The sequence below is a fragment of the Ambystoma mexicanum genome, chromosome 10 (genome assembly GCF_040938575.1).
Source record: "Ambystoma mexicanum isolate Mex_15411 chromosome 10, UKY_AmexF1_1, whole genome shotgun sequence".
NCBI lineage: Eukaryota > Metazoa > Chordata > Amphibia > Caudata > Ambystomatidae > Ambystoma > Ambystoma mexicanum.
In genome coordinates, this window is record NC_090932.1 from 781,499,800 (window position 1) to 781,520,071 (window position 20,272).

Genomic DNA, 20,272 nt, shown 5'->3' on the forward strand with positions numbered 1-20,272 from the left:
TTTCTGAGAATTCTCCCCAACAGTCATTTTATCCCAAATATAATAAAACGATCTCCACATTGCTCATATCCCTTTTGGGAATAAAATATAATTATGCTCTTAAACCATCAATTACGAAAAGCACACTTAAGGATAGAATGCAGTAAACCTGAAGGTCCATACAAAGCACTCGCAATCCCCAATGCATTTGACCAACTCAACATTCAAGAGAAAAAACACTGAACAGTGAAACACAGGGCAGAAATGTAAGAAAGGAGACAGTCCTGAGGGATTACAAAAAAGGAACAAAGGAAATAACTAATAAAAAGCATGCTCAAAGGTCATGTGAAGAGCAGCTGGAAATGTTTCCTCCAAAATGATACAAGCACATAAGATAATGCCTTGTTTTTTTGAGAATTTGAAATTTTTTGGTTTAATTCATTTGGGCTGCAATACCACCAAAATCATTGCAAATATAAAAAATGTGAACTAATCTGTAACACTGTCACAGTAACGCAAATCAAAATTGTGTAGTTTTCTGAACAGTGGGGGGTTTTATACCTTTGCAAAACAAATAAGGAAGCATCCTAGTAAAACTCCACGGTTCTTGCCATAAGAAAACAGCAGTGAGGCCTAACTTTCCAAATATTTCCATTTATTTGTTTTTAATCGGGAAGCTTTTTTTCTACCTTTCATAAACAAACTGCGTACATTAATCAAATTACATTTAAAAAAATAAATAAAAACTTACATGGCTTGGAACTAGGAGAAAAACCACCCATATTTGAAAGAGCTGGTGTTCCATCAGGATTTAATCCCTTTGCTTTCAGTTTAGCTTCCTGCAGGGCCACTTTCCTTTTTTCAACTTCCTTCTCCAATAATTCATAGTTGGGCTGCAACACGAATGAGAAATTGTAGTAACATTTAAAAAACAAATATAATTCACATTGTTTTAGATTAACCAGACAAACATAGAATCGATTTATTGAATCTAGGCGAATTAGAATACAGCATATGCATTTTAACTAGCCCATTATCAAATTGTAGCCTATGCACCCAGTTTAGGTGAATTTCAGAGTGCAAACAATGTATTAAAAAGTGCACTTAGAGTGTAGGAGATGTATTCAGTCTAGAGGAATATTAGCATGCATCCACCATACTGAATCTAGGCGACTATCAGAGCGTAGCCAACATGCTTTTAGTGTAACCAATGTATTGAATCTAGGTGAATATTTAGGCACTGTTAGAGTCCAGCCATTGTTTAGTGTTTAGGTGAATATCAGAGTGTAGGATGTGTGTGCATAACTTCAGCTGCACCCACGAAACCAGCCAAGACGCATGGGTATGTATCGCACTCCATCCTTATGGAAGATACCCTAAGGCACGGCCACCCTCCTGCATGCATCTGCTATCATACACTACTCTAACACATCACACAACACCACCGTCATAAGAATGCAGCCATTCACCACGACACATATTTGATCTAGCAGCACACAACGAATATCCTGCTCTTGCATACTCTCCTTAATACCTCACGCATCCATATGCCAAGTCGACATGGGTAGCTAGCTGTGACTGGCCAACCCTTCCTACGTTGGCAATGGCTAAATGCACACACATTGTAATAACTATTCTGGTAAATTTTCCATACCTGGACTTCAGTTCCCGAGACCGTTCAGCCTACAGCGCACCAAGACCATACCAATGGTGAAAGGCGCTATACAAATGACAACAACAATACAATAAGATAAAGCTTACCTTTTTTCTAGTGTAAAGCTTCAAAGTTGTTAAGCACACCTCCTGAATTGCATCTTCAGTAGCACCAAATAGCACAAACCAGTGAGGACGAGTTGGCAATGCAATCTAGGTAAAAAAAACAGACAGAAAGTTACTTACCTGTAACACAGGTACCCAGTATTGTTTTCTTCTTTAAAAAGTACATGCAGAGGGAATATCAGCTAGCCGGTGGAGGTTCCCAGAACATTTCTTGCAATGTTCCTATTTGTAGCTTTCATTCCAACCATTCCACCTCCTCTGCCCACTCGCTGAGAGGTTTCCCAAATTATCTGAACATAGAAGCCACCATATATCAAAGGACAACATAACTGAGGGTGAAACCAAGACCCTGGGGTGCACTCCGAAGAAAAGGAGTTAAGCGGCAGAATGAGAGGCAAAGTGATTAGGTATTGAGAAGGGGCTGACTCACCGCAATATCAAACTAGATCACAGAATTTGAGAACTGTGCCACAGTAAAATCAGTCTCATTCTGCAGTAACAGACAGGTCTTGCAATGAGCAGCTTTGAGATGCACTGAAGTGGAACGGTCAACTAGTCAAATGATAGCCCCATTACATTTTAAGAGGCACTTGCAACTAAGATAGCTTCCTCAGACACCCTGACCCTTAAGTAGCAATACAGAAGGCTACAAGGTGAATAGTTTGATTCCTAAAAAAAGTGTAGTCTTACACCTAGATGCAAGAAACCAGTAAGATGAAATGTACGTGAGCAGTAGCCGAACAGGGACTAAAACTGCCAAAAAAAAAACAGGTCTATTTGCATAAAAGCCCCAAAAATCTGCCAGGGGCGGGGCTAGAACAGCCCGGATAGTTTCAGGATCTACCATGGCATAATGGCAAAACAGATAGGTTTGCCAAGGAGCAAATCATGCATTTTAGATACCATGTCCAAGAACCATCACTTTAGATTACATTCATCCAGTTGAAGCCAAAAGTGGACATGGTAGTATTGCTGGACCCTTTAATTTCCAGAAAAACATATAAACAGTCCTTAACAGGGATGCCCTAGGTCACATTTTATGAACTCAAAAGCTACAGATAAACGAACACAGACTCATCTGATTGGGTAAGGTGCCTGGCAAGAAAAAATGGGTTCCCACGCAAGAAGGTAAACTCTTTCAACATGCATCAAATACCAAGATTTTACATTTATAACAAAGTAAAAGGCCTAACCGTAATGTATGCATGCTCTCTCAGGGTTTCCATAAAAAGGAAAGGGAAATCTGGAGGTGTTCAATTTTAAAGGCTTTACGAGCCATGCGGTCATCTTGAACAATTCCTTTGATCCTCTGAAAAAATGGACCAGCCTGCGGTTAGCGGACTAAGCGGTGCTCGGGAGAGAGAGTGGTTGGCTAATTGCAAGACCCATACAGGACCATCTAGCTAATGTCAAGCCAGGAGTTCATGAAATTGCTGACCACAATTAGCGTATGTAAACACACGCAGTATAACACATCGGAAATTGGCTAGGGAATGCTTCTGTTGAAACCCAGGTACAATGCCTTAAAATCCAGAGCTGAAAACCATTCTGAGCATAAATTAGGAATCCTACCCAACACCACTAGGTTAAACTCCTATGCATCAAGATTATGAATTGTCCCTGCAAAGACATCCAGAACCAGATGCGTCCTTTGTCATTAGACAGTCAAATTACCATGCTCCAGAGGAGAGAGGTGCGCTCCTTCGTTAACCTATAACAAAAACATACGATAACAAGACTGCCAGATACCCAAAAGCCATGGCCAATGGGACAGACAGAGGTGTGGTTTATTTCATGCATCTTATCAAAAGAGAAGAGAAACTTTCATGGTATTACAAACCGCTTCTATGAAATGACACAAAAGCAAATAATTCCAGTTTACACAGCAGTAGCTCACTACACCCCTTGTTGATTAAATTCATGGTATTTCCTGTCGTGGTGACCTGCAAGCATCAGGTGAAACAAAATAAAGGCACTTGCTTGTCAATATGAGAAACTGATGGCACAGAAGTTTAAGGGCTGCTTCAAAGCAAGGACTGCAAGTTTGAGCAATAGTGGAACGAGGAATTGTGCAACTTTTAGACAACTCTACTGTGAAAGGGCCAATAAGCAGTAGAAAATATTCTATATTGGAGAGGCAGGTAAGCATGCTTTTAAAGATTTGGATACAATGTGTGGCTAAAAACCTAGTTCCCCAAGCCCCCACCCCCTCACGAAAGGAATGAAACTGGAAGAACCAAGTATAGTCTGAGCAGAGACTGTACAAATATGACTGGTTTTGAGAAATCGGAAGAGAATGATTTAAATGAAGGACCAACCTTTTTTGAGCAGTCTAGTACTAACTTGTCCTCCAACTTCTTCTTGAAGGTGGTCTCGAACATGCTAGTGTACTGGGCTTGAGCGTCTATGTTCATTTTAGAGCTTGCAGACCGACCTCTTGCTAGAATTTTAAGGCACTTCTCACTTCAGAAACTGAATACTCCGAACTTGGTTTACAGGGGAATACATTATTTCATACAAGGTCCCTTTTGCCAGACTACATTTTGATTAAGCCCTTTTCGTGTTTGCAAGTATGAAACCAATATCTATTTTAATATCATGCACTGGCATAACAGGGGCCCCCGCAGACGCCGCGGTGCCCCGCTAGCACATGTCCTGGGAGGGGGGCCCTACTTGAAAACAAATATTTTACTCAAAAACATTTTTTAATTTCTTTTTTAAATCACTTTGCCTTCATAAATACATTATTTCTGTAACAGAAATAATTTCTTTATGAAGTCACTCTGACTTCAAAAAGAAACAATCAGCCTCATTACAAGTTTGCCCGTAGCCTTGCCGGTAAAACCGCCTGGCTGCCGCCAAACTTTTTCCAGCATCCGCAAATGGGCAATTACCGGGTCTATTACGGCCCCACCGGACCTGGTAATTGCCCATTTGCGGGCGGCGGAAAAAAATGCTCCCCATTCCCATTTGATCCCAATAGGGTTCAATGGGAATGAGGAGATCGGATGCACCGCCACCATTCATAATGGTGCCGGTGCACCAGACATGCTTTTCTCACGGGTGCCGGGACGCCCGTCAGGTCAGACCTGGCGGGCGGGAAGGCATCCTCGAGCAAAACTCAGTTTGCCGGTCTTGTAACAGTACCGGCAAGCTTACCGGTACCGTTGTTACCGGACCGGCAAACTTATACTGAGGCCCAATTTCTTTTTTAAGTAATAGGGCTCCCCTCAACCCCATGATGTGTGTGAGTGTATGGTGAAAGAGTGCACACTTAAATGTAAGGATGGCTGGTGTGCATGCGTGTATATGGTGAATGGTGTTTGTGCTCAGGGGTGCAACAAAACCTACATTTCAGGGGGCTGATGCTTCAAATGTTGGGGGAGGCGCTAACTTCACGGGTGGTGGGGGAGGCAAACTTTTTTGTGTGGGGGCATCCAACTTCCTTTACGCATTTTAATGAGACTATTCTAGTGCAGCTTCAATGTTACAAGCAGTTAACTCTCTCCTTTACGTGTGAAAGCACATACTTATGAACTGTTGTGAGAATGAACGGTCTCCTGTTCCCTTTCTACACTTCCAATCACTTCCCTGCCATGAAAGTGCTAAACATACATCACAATTTCAATTGCCTAAAATACAGGTACTAACAGTGAAATGCTTTACTTTAGTAACTGCTTGGCCCTTGTTAACCCAGGTGCCGTTTAACATCAGTGTCCTGTTCTGTCCGGCAACTGCTCTGAAGGTCAACCAGGTTGAGTCAACATAGCCCAAAATTACTGGGGGCGAGTGCTGCAGCCCAGTCAACTGAATTTTGTTAAGACCCTACTTGTGTTGAATGCCTTAATTACTTATTGATAATCGTCATTACTCCTAGCCCTATTCTCCCTTGTCCCTGTAATTGTGTATGAGGCATTACTTGCCTCATACACAAGCACTGGGATGAGTTAGAGGTACATGGAGATAATGCCTGACTTAGCTACCTGTATCTCCATTACTCCTAATCGCACTCTTTCTCATCCCAGTACTTACCTATGAGGCTAGGAGCCTCAAAACGTAAGCTCTAGGACAAGGAGGAGGGACATGAAGGTACTTCTGGGCCAAGGAGCTGATTTTGGAGGTTGGGGTAGGGCATGGGAGGGAGAGGGCATGTGTGGGAGGTGGGATTGTGCGATAAACCATAATGGTTGTCCATGTCCAGGCATGATATGTGGTATTAGTGGCTAGAGGGGCATTTGGGTGCTGCCAGTCTAGCCATTTCTTACTGCAGCATTGTATATTTTTTGAGCATCTGTGATAAAATGATATGATAGAAGTCTATTCTAACACGCCTGTACACAAGTGATTCTTGGTGCGACAAGCAATGGAGTGAAGATAGAGGGAGTGACAAGACAAATGATCTTATTAGGCCTTGTGTCATTCAAATCGTGCAAGTACGAGAATGAGAAATGCAAGGGGAAAGGGTGGGGGAGTGCAAGGAAGAAGGGCGGGGAAAACAGGGCTGTAATGCTCAGAGTAAGTGCAGCCAGGACAGTGCAGCTCTGGGTAGTGCAAGGAGAACAAGGGACTGTAGGGTTACAGTTACAGTCCCTAAGTGCGTGGTAGGCCATCGGCAGTGCAAGGGTGACTGATCAAGAAAGAGCCTGGACTCAGCGAGACTCTGAGGGTAGCCAAGCAACCAGTCGGTACAGCAGACAGGTAGGTCAGCAGGGGAGGGAGAGAGCAAAAGCAGAGAAGAGGAAAGTTTTGAGCCTCTTCCGAACATCAGGTGGTCCGCTAAAGTTTGAGAGGGGCAGGGAGGCCATTCCAAAGGTAGGCATCTGCAGAGGAGAGAGATCTACCACCCCCACTCTCTGCCTGAAGAAGCATCTAGCCCTTAAAGAGTTGGAGGTACCCGGTGGAAGGGCTAGAGAAAAAAGGTATTTTGGGAGAGAGCGCTAGTTGTGTGGGCCCAACCCCAGAAAGCCTTGTGGATAATGCAAAGGGCCTTGAACTTTATTCTTGCAACCACCGAGAGCCAGTGGAGAGATTTCAGGGCTGTAGAGATATGATCCCTGGGCTTGTGGCCAAGGACAAGTCTTGCTGTCCTGTTCTGGAAACGTTGCAGAGGGCGGAGAGTAGAGGAAGGTAGCTTGAGAAAGAGGCTGTTGCAGTAGTCCAGTCTAGAGAGAAACAGGGCTCTGGAGACAGTGAGCTTCTGGGGGAAAGTGAGAAAGGGAAGAGTACCTTTGAGAAGGGGCAGCTGGTAGGTAGTGGGACCTCTTGGCAACGTCCGAGATGCGAGGAGAGAAAGAGAGGAGTCGAAGATGAGACAAAAGGTTTTTTGCCTCGCAGGAAGGCAAAGGAAGAGGGCCCAAGGTGGGTGGCCAGAGTGAGAGGGAAAGCAGGGCAGGGGTCCCAATGAGAAGGATCTCCATCTTAATGGCACTAACGTCGATATCGTTGGAGGTCCACCATTCCTGAATCACGGATAGACAGTCAGGAATGAAGAGATGAGGAGCTTGAAGGAAAGCAGAGTGCCATTCACATAGATAAGGTAGAGATCAGGTGGGCCAAAGGGGCGAAGTAGAGGTTGAAAAACCAGGCTGAGAGGATAGAGCCCTGGGGAATGCTACAGGAAGAGAGAGAGGTGATGGAAAAAAAAAGGGATCAAGTTGGATCTGGGAGGGGCAGTCCAAGAGGAAGGCGGTCAGCCACTCCAGACCCTGATCTATGATGCCGAGGTTCTCACATAGTCGATTGATCAGGATGGCATGGTTGACTGTCGAAAGTCGAGGAAAGATCACGGAGGATTAGGACAGAAGGAATGCTGAAATCAAGGTTAGAGAGCAGATCATCACAGGTATTCAGGAGAGATGTTTCCGTGCCTCTGGCAGCTCTGGAGCTAGACCTATGGTCATGGAGACAACCGACAGATTCAATGTGGAGAGTAAGCTGGGAGATTGACAGCTTTTTTCCAAGGGCTTTCCCAGGAAAGTTGTGATGGAGATTGGGCGATGGTTTGCCGGACAGGTAGGATCGACAGACTGCTTCTTGAGGAGTGGGTGCTCAAGGGAGTGCTTAAGGGGAGAGGGGAATGTTACAGTGGTGAAAGAGTGATTACAGTAATTGGCCAAGGTGCAACGAGGGGGTCAATATGGCCCTTGATGTTCTGGAGGAGCAGGTGAGCACCTGTTTGGACGACACTTTCATGGATCGGACTTGTCTTAGAAACCTTGTCAGGTGTTGTCAGAGAGAAAGAGGCGAAAGGAGGAGAGGTAGAGATGGCCAAAAGGGGGCCGAGAGAGGAAAAGGGAGAGGAAGAGGAGATCGTGGACAGGATGTCCTGAGTTTTAGCTGAGAAGTGAGAGGCCAGAGACATACAGACGGCCTGGGAGGGAACCGGAGAGGTGGAGACCGCAGCAGGATTGACCAGTTCCATGAAGATTTTAAAGAGTTTGGCGTGTTGTTCGAGGCAGCAGAGACCCGGGCTTCAATGTGTGCTCTCTTCTTGACGAGTGTTATTGCTTCGACTGGCATTTTTGTGCATCCGGTCTAGGTCTGCATAAATGTGGCTTGGCATGTTTTACTGTAATTTCATAACGCGTCTACACTGGTCTAGATTGTGCAGCTAGTGGGACATGTTTTCAATGTGGCATGGCCTTTTTAATAGCTAAGCATTAATGTTCCTGTGCACCGTTGGTTACTTGAATATATTGGATTGGTGTTACCCTACAAAGCAATTGCAAAAACACTGGCTTTTTGGCCAATTATTCTCAGAAAGTGTGCTGTATATTGCATTAAAACACATTTATATCTTTCTCCTAGTACAGTGTGCTGCATACCCTTCAGCAGCACGTTCATGCGTATTGTGCAAGCGTGATAATCTAGGCCAGCCCAGAGTGTGGCACGACCATGATTTGTTGCCGAGATGGGGGCGGGGGGCCCACATTTTGTGTTACGCCACTGATATCATGTCTAACCTAGCAAGAATTGCTGGATCAAAGCATAATCAATAGTTCATACAGTGGCAATATGCACACCTACTTTAGGGTCTTAAGTCCTCTAAAGGAAAACCTAAGAATTACCAATTTATTAATTTTGATATACATGTAACAAGTCAAGCATGTAAGGTGAATGTAATCTTAAATGACATTTGACAGCAAAAATATAAATATATTTTGAATGGCGAAGTGAAGGCAGAGGAAGGTGTGGCTGGACCACCCACACAGACAAATCTCACAAGCCATTTTCGAACCAACAAACCTGATATCCAATTGAGTGGGATAGTAGGAAGATCTGATGAAGGAAAGGGGACTGGGAATACATAAACCGCTATGAAGATTAAGCTAGTCATACCATGTGCCCCCTTCCATCATACTTTGGCAAACAACCTAGTCATGTTGGAATGGGGATTGACCACACCAAGCCAAGTACAAGTGAAAAGGTTTTCTTAAGACCACTGCACAGAATTTAAAATTACCTCTTGCGCCAAGTGTTCAGAGAAACCAAAGCACAAAACCCATGCGGCTGCTCTGCAGATAACGTCTGGATTAGAGGGACTGTTGAAATGATTTTCCTCTGACCTGTGTTCAAGGAATGAGGAAAAATCTACTCACAATTTAGCAAAAAGGATATGCCTGAAGTCCAACTTGACCGTCTCAGAGGAACACCATGTGTCAAAATTGGAAACCAATTTCAAGCAAAATTTAATACATTTTCTCAATTAAGATTCATAAGATTTACACAAATCTTTAGAACTTTTGCCCTCACTTTCACCCATTTGTTCTTTTACTTTCAAACAGGTCCCGCAGAAACAGTTTTTTCAAATGAGCAAGCTTAAACTCACTTGCTCCAGCTTTGTTGCACAAGCTGATGCCGCGGCACATATTATGCATTTTGTCACTATCCCATTCCCAACTTATTGCTCATGGTTTCAAAATTACCATTATCACGACCCTGATGGAACAAGAGAAGGTTTCTCAAATTAAAGTGAGAAACTATTGACTCCTAGCCTGACTTCCAAGGATGGCCAAGATCCTTGAAAATTGGTGCTACAACAGCAAATGGATAATGTAGAGAGTAAGCAGATCTTTGATCAGTTTAAGTTACGTTTCCCACCCAGACATAGAACAGAGACTGCTCTGACCAGAGTATGTTTTAAAATATTTTGGCCATGGACATTTATCTCTTGGGCATGTTGGATCGGTCCATTGCATTGGACAAGTTGGACCACTCTATTCTTTTTTTTCGGCTCTCAGCAATCACTTGTGTTTCTGGCCCTGCTGTGCAATGGTTCCAGAGCTTCCTTTTTGGCAGTGCAGACTCTGAAAATGTGTCCTTTAACTTAAACCTCCTAGCCGGGTTAGCTGCTGAGTCCCACAGGGATCAGCTACCATCTTTTCAACATCTATGCTATACTTTAGAGGTCCCCTTATTTGGACAAGTAACATCCAATTCCACGCATACTCTGAGAAACCCAATTGTTGACCGTATCCAGCTGCCAGTAGACATTTGAGCGACTTCAACTTTGTCTCAAAGAGGTTAAGTCAAATAACTTTCAACTCAACCCCCCAATACTGAGATTATCCTTCTAGGTCCTTAACATTTGTTAAATGACCTCTCAAAACAGAGGGCAAGAAGGGTGTTTAGGTCTTCCTACAACCCTCTAAAAAAAAGTTAAAAACTTATTGGGGATCCAAAATGGATGTTATCCACACAAATCAATGAAGTAGTCAAATCCACTTACGGTCGTTACATCGTTCTTACATTGCACCCTCCCATTTCTACCTCGTGCCATCCACGCCACAGTGGTAGATGTGATGGTAAATTCCCACTTGGACTATACCAATGCACTATATGAATGCTTGTGCAATTACCTCACAGACTCAGAATCGTACAAAATGTGCATATCCGCCAAATACTTCATCTAGCCAGATACTCTTCCTATTCCAAGACTGTCCCTGCATTAGCTAACTATTTGACTATTCCATTATTTTCAAGATACATTACCTAGACCAAGTACATTAATGGCTAGGAACTGCAAACTCACTAAGAAAAAAGCCACTATATCAACCATCAACGCCCACTTGGCTCAGCACAGATAAATCAACTGCAAGATGTCAAAACTTTGAACTTAGAATTATTGACGACTAGTTGGCATTTAAGATTCCGGATGGGGTAAATAAAAAGACAGACCTGCATGTAGCTCAATGTAGCAGAATTACGTGTTGCTGGGTGAGGGAGAGTTGTCCGGTAGCAGGTCCCATTACCATAAGGAAGGCAATGGTTCAGCGGTGCAGCTCAAATATGCCTGTCGTTCTTCAGAGTCACAGGCATATTTGCATGTACTTTGCTACCGAGGTAGTTTTATATCAATTGGTTACTGTTAGGGAGAACTCATTTCTGTGCTAATTCTCTTCAACCTTAGAGATCCCCAACTCTTTTGCTGGATTTAGGGCTTTTTCATTTTAACCCTGGAGAGAGCGAGAACTTTTTCTCACTCGTGTTTTTACCCGATTTGGATTTTGTGTTTCTACTGTTTTTGGAATCTGCGAAACTCTGCAGGCATCTATTTTTTGTATGGTGACAGCACCTTCAGTGCAGTGTTAGAGAAATACTTCAGTTTTCTCATAAGGTTTAAATACCTTTTCTTGTGTGAACTACCATTCCCAAGAACAGTAAAGTGAAATTGACTTTACTTACCTTTTCCCTTTGTAGGTCCAGCACACCTCATCTTATGTGGAGTGCTGGGGGGATACCAATTAGCCCCTTTTCCTACATTCATGTGTAACTATTTTATGTTACACTCACTACTTGAAATGGCTGGCTGCAGTGGTTTAATTGTTCCTACCATTGTGCTTTTCTATCACACGCTGAACCCTCAACTGCAGTACAGCACCCATGGGTGAACAGTGTCAAAATGGCACTGGTCTTTTTTTCGCCATTGTCCGTTTGTGAGGTCTTTCTTGGGTTTTACTCAGTTGCGTAGAGCCAGATCGAGCCCTTTTTGTCTTGCTTTTGACGGGCTTCAGCCCTGAAGCCGGCCCCTGGCTCGAGTGTGTCTGGAAGGACAGGATGTGAGGAAGTGTCCCGAAACTCCCCTGTCCTTTGTCTCTAGGAATGCCTGAATGCAACCAGTCCCGATTGGCTGGCTGTCCATCCAGGACAGCCACCCTGCTGTGTGATTTACAGCCTAGGAGGTTCATGAATGGGAGAAACCTGCTTAAAAAGGCGAGGGTTTTGGGATTAGAGTCGACCACTGGGAGAAAGACAACTGAACAAATCTTGCTGCATCCTTCTGGTCCTTTGTGACCCTGCAAGTGATTTTCTACAAACTAACTTTGTGCAAGACTGAAGTGCCTCAGCTCCATAGACCGTGTTCCAATTGACTTTCGCTGGCCTGGCTCCCTGAAGACTCTTTTAGTCCATTGACTTGGATATTGTTTGCCCCTCCAGTTGGCAGCCGGTTGTGAACTGTTACTGCTGGGAAAGGCTGGTCTAGACTTCATTGGAAGATTGAGTTGTCCTCACATACAGTGAGAACCTGTTTAACCTTTTCCTCCCTTAAAACTTTCCTTTCTGCAACCTCAGGTGAGTGAAATCACCTCAGGTTGTAGGACTTGTGTCAGAAGCATATCCAAACATTATCCACTAACTTGTTCTGATTCTGAAAAGTAATTTTAAAGTATATTTAGTGTTACATGAATTGCCTTTTTAAAAATTGCTTTTTTTAAAATTAATGTTAAATAACTATTTAAAACAGAAACCTTGAGCGTAGGTTTTACGTGGATCCTTGTATTTATGGATTTCATTGGTACAGCTCTAGAGCTCACATTTACCCCTTTTGAGATATGCCCGGCTACACTCAGTCTCACCTCAAAATTCTAAACTTCCACATTGTTGTAAAATCATTGTCATTGTGTATGAGGAATTCATAAGATGTTGATATGCTTTAAATGTTTTTAATATGGTTTGTCATGTAATATGTGATTTTTCTCTTAATGAATTTGAAAGGTTTATAATTTCAGCCAACCAAATAAAAAAAAATACTAAAATATGCATGGGTGCTCAGTCACACTACCAACGTGTATAGTACAGACCTATATCAAAAGGTGGGTTACCTAATACCAAGCAGATAAGTTGTGTAGTCTCACACAGTGTGACTACATCAGTTCTTACCCAACAGTAACCAACACTTTATAATCTCGCGTTAGGCCGCAACTGTTCGGAGCAAATAGGCTTCGGGTGCTTGTAAGCCAGCAGTGCTACATTTATCAGAAGGATGAAAGCATCTACTTAATAGTTCCCTCTTGAGAACGCAGTGCTCTGAAGATCTAAGCCGGAAGTTTGATCCGTCACAAATGCTTCAGAAGTACAAGTTACTTATCCATGGTAACGTTCTTTCGACTGGATGATCCTCACACGTATTCCTCATCTTCGATATTCGATATCCAGCTCTAGCTGCTTTGGAAAAGCTTCAGTTCTGTTTTTTCTTACAGTATAAATACCCGCATAACCAGGGGAATGACTGTACTCACCCTTGAAAGAAAGATGTAATAGCATGGGAAATTCTACTGTGTGGTAGGTTGGGAGGGCAATTAGGAATACGTGGGAGGAACATTCAGTCGAAAGAACGTTACCAGGGGCAAGTAACTTGTTATTCGAATGTATTGCGTCCTCGCACGTATTCCTCATCTTGGATAAGACTCCCAAAGCAGTGTTGGATTTGGTGCAGGGAGTAAGCATTTCAGTTTATCGGTTTATCGGTTTTCATGAACCGATGCAGGACTGCTTTACCAAAGCTCCCATCCTAAACGAGGGAAGACACTAGGCAGTAATGTTTTGTGAACGTGTGAATAATGGACTGCGTTGCTGCCTCAAATATACTTTTCATCGGTACACCCCCTTCCAGGGCTGAAGAGGTAGCCATTCCCCTGGTGGATTGGGCTTGTAACCCTTCAGGAGGATCCTTGCCTACCAGTCTAACACTCCAAAATAGCAAAAAAGGATCCACCTGGATAAGGTCTGTTTCGTAACAGCCTGACCCAGTTTGTGGCCCATTTATCCAATGAAAAGCTGATAATCAATGCAAAGTTTTGACAGCCTAGATATATAAAAGCTCAAAGCTCTGTGAGGGGCCAACCTGTGTAATCTCTCCCCCTCTTTGCCAGGATGAGGTGGGGGATGGAAATAAGGTTAAACAATTGTCTGTCCTACGTGAAAGTCTGAAATGATCTTGGGTAAGAATGAGGGCTTAAAACTCAAAACAACTATCTTTATGGAAAATAGTAACGGTGGCTTAGTTGAAAGTGCCTTCAACTCACTCACTCTTCGGGCTGAAGTTAGGGCTACCAAAAGAATGGTTTTAAAAAGGTTAACAACCTTATAGTACATGAGTGTAAAGGTTCAAAGGGTGCACACCTAAGACATTTTAATACCAGATTAAGGTTCCAGGTTGGAACCTGGAAAGGAGATTGGAGGTTGAGGGGAGCACACATTGGTGAGCCCATTTATAAATGTCACCAGTAGAAGGTATTTTGAAATATGAACATTTCTCTGGACAGTGCTGCCAGATGGCCTTTAATAGTACCAAGCTGGAGCCACAGATTGGCTAAAGATAACAGAAGGGATAAAACATCCGTTTTACACATAAAAGGATCTACATTTTTGCTATTCCACCAATTGCACAATTTATTCAATGGTAACAGTAAAAAGACTAGGTGAACTGCCGATAAGGAGACTCCCTCTTGAATTGCCCAGTACCAGAGCTGGATTGCCTCTGCACAGTGGTAGTGAGCCTGCACCGCCTCTCTTGTTGAGGTAGTGCATGGCCACTGTGTTGTCCGTCATTATCAGGACATTCTTTTCCCATACAGAGGGCAGGAAGGCCTACAGCGCTAGTCCGATTGCCCTTACCTCCAAAAGATTGATATGTAGTTTGGACTTTGATGGATACCAACGACTGCTAACTGTCAGATTGTTGGTGTGGGCTCCCCACCCCATGAGCGAGGCGTTCGTAACTACTGTTATCCCCAGCCATGGTTGCCAAAAAGGTTCTCCCTTCAGAATGTTGTCCTCACAGGCCCACCACAGAAGATCCAGTGCGACCCTATTTGGAACCTGAAGTAGGTCTGACATCTTTCCTGATAACTGGGACCATTGAAAATAAGCATCCTGAAGGTCCATCCAGTCCTGGAGTTGGAGGGCCTGAAGGATCTGAGAAAGTAACCGTCTTGAACTGGTTATTCCTGAACAACGTGTTAAAGTATATCAAGTTCAAGGTGGGTCGCAGTCCTCAGTCTTTCTTGGGTATTAGAAAATAAGGGGAATACCATCCCTTGTCCCTCTCCGCTACAGGCACTGGTTCTGTAGCGCCTTTCTCTAGCATTGCCAAAATTTCCTGCACAAGGAGCATATCTGGAATCCTCGAAGAGAGGCTCCCCGGTGGATTGCTCTTAGGCCTCTGTATGAAAGGAAGGCAGTACCCATGGGCTATGGTTTCCAACGCCCAAGCATCTGAAGTAATGACTCAATATTCTTCTAGATGCTGAGACAGTCTGCCCCCCCCAGTGGTGAGTTGCGACTCAAGACCTCAGAGGTTTTGAGGCGGCTGATATAGTGGCAGATCCTAAAAGGTGAGATCAGTCAAAGGGCATGTTGAGGAGTCTGGATTGCACATCCGGTGCAAAGCCAGACTTCCTCAACCACGCAAATCTGCATATAGCTGTGCTAGTAGCCATGGCTCTGCTGATGCAGTCAGCAGAATTCAGACCGGACTGAAGAGACTCAAGGCTTCTTTGCCGTCTTTAGTTATGGCTAAGAACCTGTCTCTTTCATCGCCCTCGGGAATGTGCTCTGCCGCCATGGAAATGCAGTCCCATAGAGCGAATGTACATTTTGCAAGGGCACATGTGGATTTGGCCGATTTAAGTGCCCGACTCCCTTGCAGAAAATGCCATCCTTGCCCATCCATCTACTCTTGTCGTCCCCATCTGGAGGGATAGTAGGGTAAGCTGCTTGCTTAGAAGTTGCTGTAGCTGCCAGTACCACCAGACTCTCTGGAGTTGGGTGTTTTGACAGGTAGTCGAGGTCCCTACTGGAAGGCCAGTACTTTTTGGTTATGTTTTTATTTACAGCCGGATTGGTTTCTGGCGTTTCCCAATTCGCTGCCACCCTTTTTAGCAGAGCATTATGAAAAGGTAATGTAGGCTCTGACTGAGGACACTTATCTAGGATGTCTGTCAGATCATCCTGATCGAATGGTAACAGAGGCCTACTCCACGGCATGTAGTCCACTACCTTGGACATGAGCAGTCTGTATGACACATCAGCATGCTTCCCCTGCCTCTGGTCCTCTAAACTCTAGCTCAGGTGAGGTGTCCACCCCACTGGCCATCTGCAGGTTGTCATAAAGGTCTCTTAATCTTGATTCCTCAGAAATAAAAACCTTTCTGGTACATTTGGCGTACCAAACTGGAGGCCAAATGGTGCCTGGTTATCCGAGGGTCAATTCTCCTCGTATAATGATGATTGACTTAAAATCGTCCTTCCTAGGTAAAGGCACATATGTCTTTTCAGGTATCAAGGGTTTAATGAGCAATGCACTCGATGCTGGAGCAAAACTTTTACTGGCGCCATAGGCTTTAATGGGGCATTCTTCATCGATGACGCAGCTGGCGTTGATGCCTTTGGCGTCAAAGTCGAGGGCTTGGCTGGTGTCTAAGGCGCAGCCGGCGTAGACGACCTGGACCTATGCATGTGCTTTCGGCTCAATGGATCCTTCAACGATATATCGACTTGAGGCCTCAACGGTTCTCAGCGAGGATCAGGCCTTCGTCCCAGGCTTGAGGGCGTGCAGGATTTAGGTCTAGCTATTTCCTTCCAGGCTTCTTTGGAAGGCATGTTAGGAGCATGGTTTGGAGGCTTAATTTCTCAAATATTTTTAGTATCTCTGCTCTGAAATCCCCAGCCGGAGTGGATTTCTTTGTGGGGCACGATACCTTCCTTGGAGACCCTTTCCTGTCATCGACTGGCACTTGGAGCAGTCCGAGGTGTTATGCTACACCCTGAGGCACCATAAACATATGCGATGTGGATCATTTAATGACATTTTCGACCCACAGCCTCAGCACTTCTTGAACCCGGTCTTTGAGGTGGTCTGTGTCGACGAAGAAGACACTTGATTTCTCGAAGCAATTATGTTTTGTGAAGTAAAGCGCACCATATTTCTCGAAGCAATAGCATACGTGGAAGAACAAAACTGAAGCCAACGGGCGCTGACCGGGCTATATATACACCTTCGATGACATCCTCGAGACGGAGGCCTTTGAGGGACATTGAGTCGACGCCAATTTCATTCTCAATCCTGCATTCTTTCATAGTGTCGGTGGCCATTCAATCATTAGGGGTTTCAATATTCAAGCCTTCCGAGGCAGCACAGGTGGTGGATTCAGCCTTGAATACCTGACATCTCAGTCACATTGGTGAAATCTGGCCTGGCAGCATCTTCCATTCCAAGCAGTGAGTAGCCATGAGTACATCTACAACCTTTTTCACATAAAGTACATCAACTTTAGTGGAGAAACGTCTTCAATATTTGCAATGCAATAGGCTATTTTCCAGAGAACAGGTATTCCCCAATATAAGGAAATTGCAATATCATAGTTGCCAACAGGTTTTGGGCCTCAAAGCAAACTGAGGTAAGATAACTTGCCAAGGGAAACAGAGTACCTTTGTGGCTCTCCCCCAGAGCGGTTTTAGTTCCTGCTCTGTTGGTCCTTACTGAGCCTTGGATTAAGACTGGTTCACCAACAAAAAATTCAGGAGGGTCAGACAAGAGCTAAAGTTCTCGGCCCAAAAGGGGCACGCTTTTCAAATGCTATTCAAGCGATCACCTCTGAGTGAGCATTGATGCAGTCTTATTCAGGGAGTTACTGAATGGAGAAGCATGCTAGAATGCAAGACATGTCCCAACTAACCACACTTCAATGCTCGCCACCCAGAAGATCTCCACAGATCAACTTCTCCACAGATGTTGAAGACGGTACTACTATAGGAGTGTTTTGTCCTGTCAATTAAAACGTGAGGGGCCCTATGCAACACCCATGTTGTGTAGATTTTTCTGCCTTGGATAGTTTGAAAGTTAAGAAACAATTTGTGATTATATGAAAGCCAAATAAAAGTTCCAGTGAAAAGGGGAGGTGGTCCTATCCACTGCTCTGAAAAACAAATGATTCTTCGAAGACTAGTTGGTGCTCAATTGTGATGCAGAGATTGCATTAAGAAACTGTCTTGCACGATTCTACTGTCAGCTATGCAGTAGGCATACGTTTGAAGGGTGAGTAGACCCAAGGAGCTCAAATTTGGGTCCCAGGAAACAATCTGTACCCTAAAAGGAGCATAAAGCTGAAACATGCATTCATAGTGCTTTTGCCATCACCAGGCTGGGGAAAAACAACCCTGTCTTTGAATTCCAATATGCTGAAATGGCTCGAATGCAGGATTTGCAAGAGTTCACCTGAATATGACAAACAGTAATAAATTCATATTTCCAAGTGACTGACCCGACCAAGTTGCTAACCTGATAAAAGTAAAACATGAATCAAGACTAAATTGACAGTTTGTGCAGGGTTGGCACCGGTTGCTTCAATGTTGAGATGTTATTGGGGTGACCCCTTCCCAATCCTTTTTCCATCAGACTTAAAAGGGCCAGCATGCAGTCCTTTAAATTATGGTCTATTCCTCAAATGCTTTATGATTTGCATCCACTTTATTTCCCCGATTGCCTCTTCTCAGGGTGTTTAAAGGGGGTTCACAATTACACTTATTCTACGGTTCGACACCAAGCAGGTCTTTGCAATATGCCTTGCTCAATGTACTTTACTCCAGGTTCATGTATCTGTGGCATTACAAAACAGCAAGTGGCAGCTGGTTTTGTCCTAGCTTGCTTCTCCAGAGTGCATGGGCAGGCAGTCAGTATCTCTACACTCTGATCTCCAGTTTAGGTCTACAGGTCTCTAATTTTGGTCTATTTTCCAAAATCGCCTCCTATTTCCCAGCCTGTCAGTTTTTGCCCCCCCCCGCCCCCACGTCCGTATCCACCCAACAGCACTGCACCAGCAGTTCTCACCCCTCCTTGGCTTCCCGAACTTGCCTGGTCTCGTATCTCAGTTCCCCTTGGTCTTCTCAACTCAAGACAGGATTTCATCGATTGTATTTGCGACTGCTAAAAAGGTCATATATTCGCAGATCCCACCAAGTGCTCTCCCAAGACCTTGTCACGTGGATTCTCTCAGAAACCCGGAAAATGTATCAACTCTTGCAACCACTCAACCATAAAACCACAGTCTTTGCTTTCCATACAGAGGCGCTGGCCAAGTCAGACAATGGTCATGATATTTTACAATGGCTAAAGGAATCCATCTCATCCAGTTCTTCTGCAGAACTAAACAAAGGGCTGACTGACTTCGTTCTCCATCCTCCAATGGCAGAAACAACTACTTGCTGCAATACTCAGACCTCAGAATTGTTTCTTGCTGTGACCTTTGGAATATCTAGATAAGCCCAGATCATCAAATATCAGTTGCTTACAAACTATACAGTGAAGCTCAACGAACAAAGGAAAGGGTGCAGGATCAAGCACCTCTGCTGATAAAGCAAACCAGTCCTCTACAGTAGGATAACAGTTGACCAATAAAAGGTGGTTTTTAACCTAAAATAAAGCGGTCAGACCCAACAAGATCAGAATTATCGGAGAATGAGGCCCTTGGCTCCACTGACATGTAAGTAAAGTTGGCTTTTCATGTGCCAATAATTCTCAGACGAGTCTAACCAGGAAAAACCACAACAGAATGGGTCTTAAAAGACTTTGCAATTCACCTCCCATGTGTTAGATTGCAAAGCGAAATAAAACGGCTCTTAGTACTAAGTGCTTGGACTGTGCCGACTGATCCCAAGGGGGAAATCACAGGCTCTGAGCCATTATGTTCCTCAGGGTAACTGAGTAGGTATGCCTATAGTCTCTCTCATTGACCGAGAATAAGACGTGCATTACTCACCAGAATAGCATTTCTGATGATTGTATCTGCTTAGATTCACATGCTGTGCATATGGTCTGAAATCCAGTAGTAACCGCAGAGTATTGCATCTTGTCTTTCGAGGATCGAAAGGGAACGTCGGCATAGGCATGTCTGTAACAATATCCCTACCGTGACGTGTAGTGTACCCAAATCCCAAGGCCTATCGTGAGTGAGTACATAAAAGAGAGAAAGTAGTAAGACGTCTATGTTCCTTCCACCCGAGCATGGAGGAAGGGTGGGCGCATGTGAATCTAAGCAGATTCAATCATCAGAAATGCTATTACGGTGCGTGATGCAGGTCTTCAGATGCTTGTTAATCTGCTTAGAATCACATGCTGTGCATAGACTAGCGAGCAGTACACAGAGTTGGAGGTGGGTTGTGAGAAGGAACAGTAGTGAAAAGATGACTTGGTACCGCTTGTCCCACCTGAGAATCAGACCTAGAATGAGTGTCT

The 20,272-nt window shown here is 44.1% G+C and overlaps 1 protein-coding gene across 2 annotated transcripts in view; it reads right to left on the bottom strand.

Moving 5' to 3' along the window:
* CCNL1 (cyclin L1) overlaps positions 1-20,272 on the bottom strand; it is a 319,029-nt gene that overhangs the window by 133,280 nt on the left and 165,477 nt on the right. The window contains exons 7-8 of one of the 2 annotated variants that reach the window (XM_069618436.1): positions 1,741-1,845; positions 731-872 (exon numbers count right to left, since the gene is read on the bottom strand). In XM_069618436.1, coding sequence (XP_069474537.1) covers positions 731-872; positions 1,741-1,845 — 247 coding nt within the window. The remainder of the gene's footprint in view (positions 1-730; positions 873-1,740; positions 1,846-20,272) is intronic. The other variant, XM_069618437.1, reaches the window with a different exon arrangement.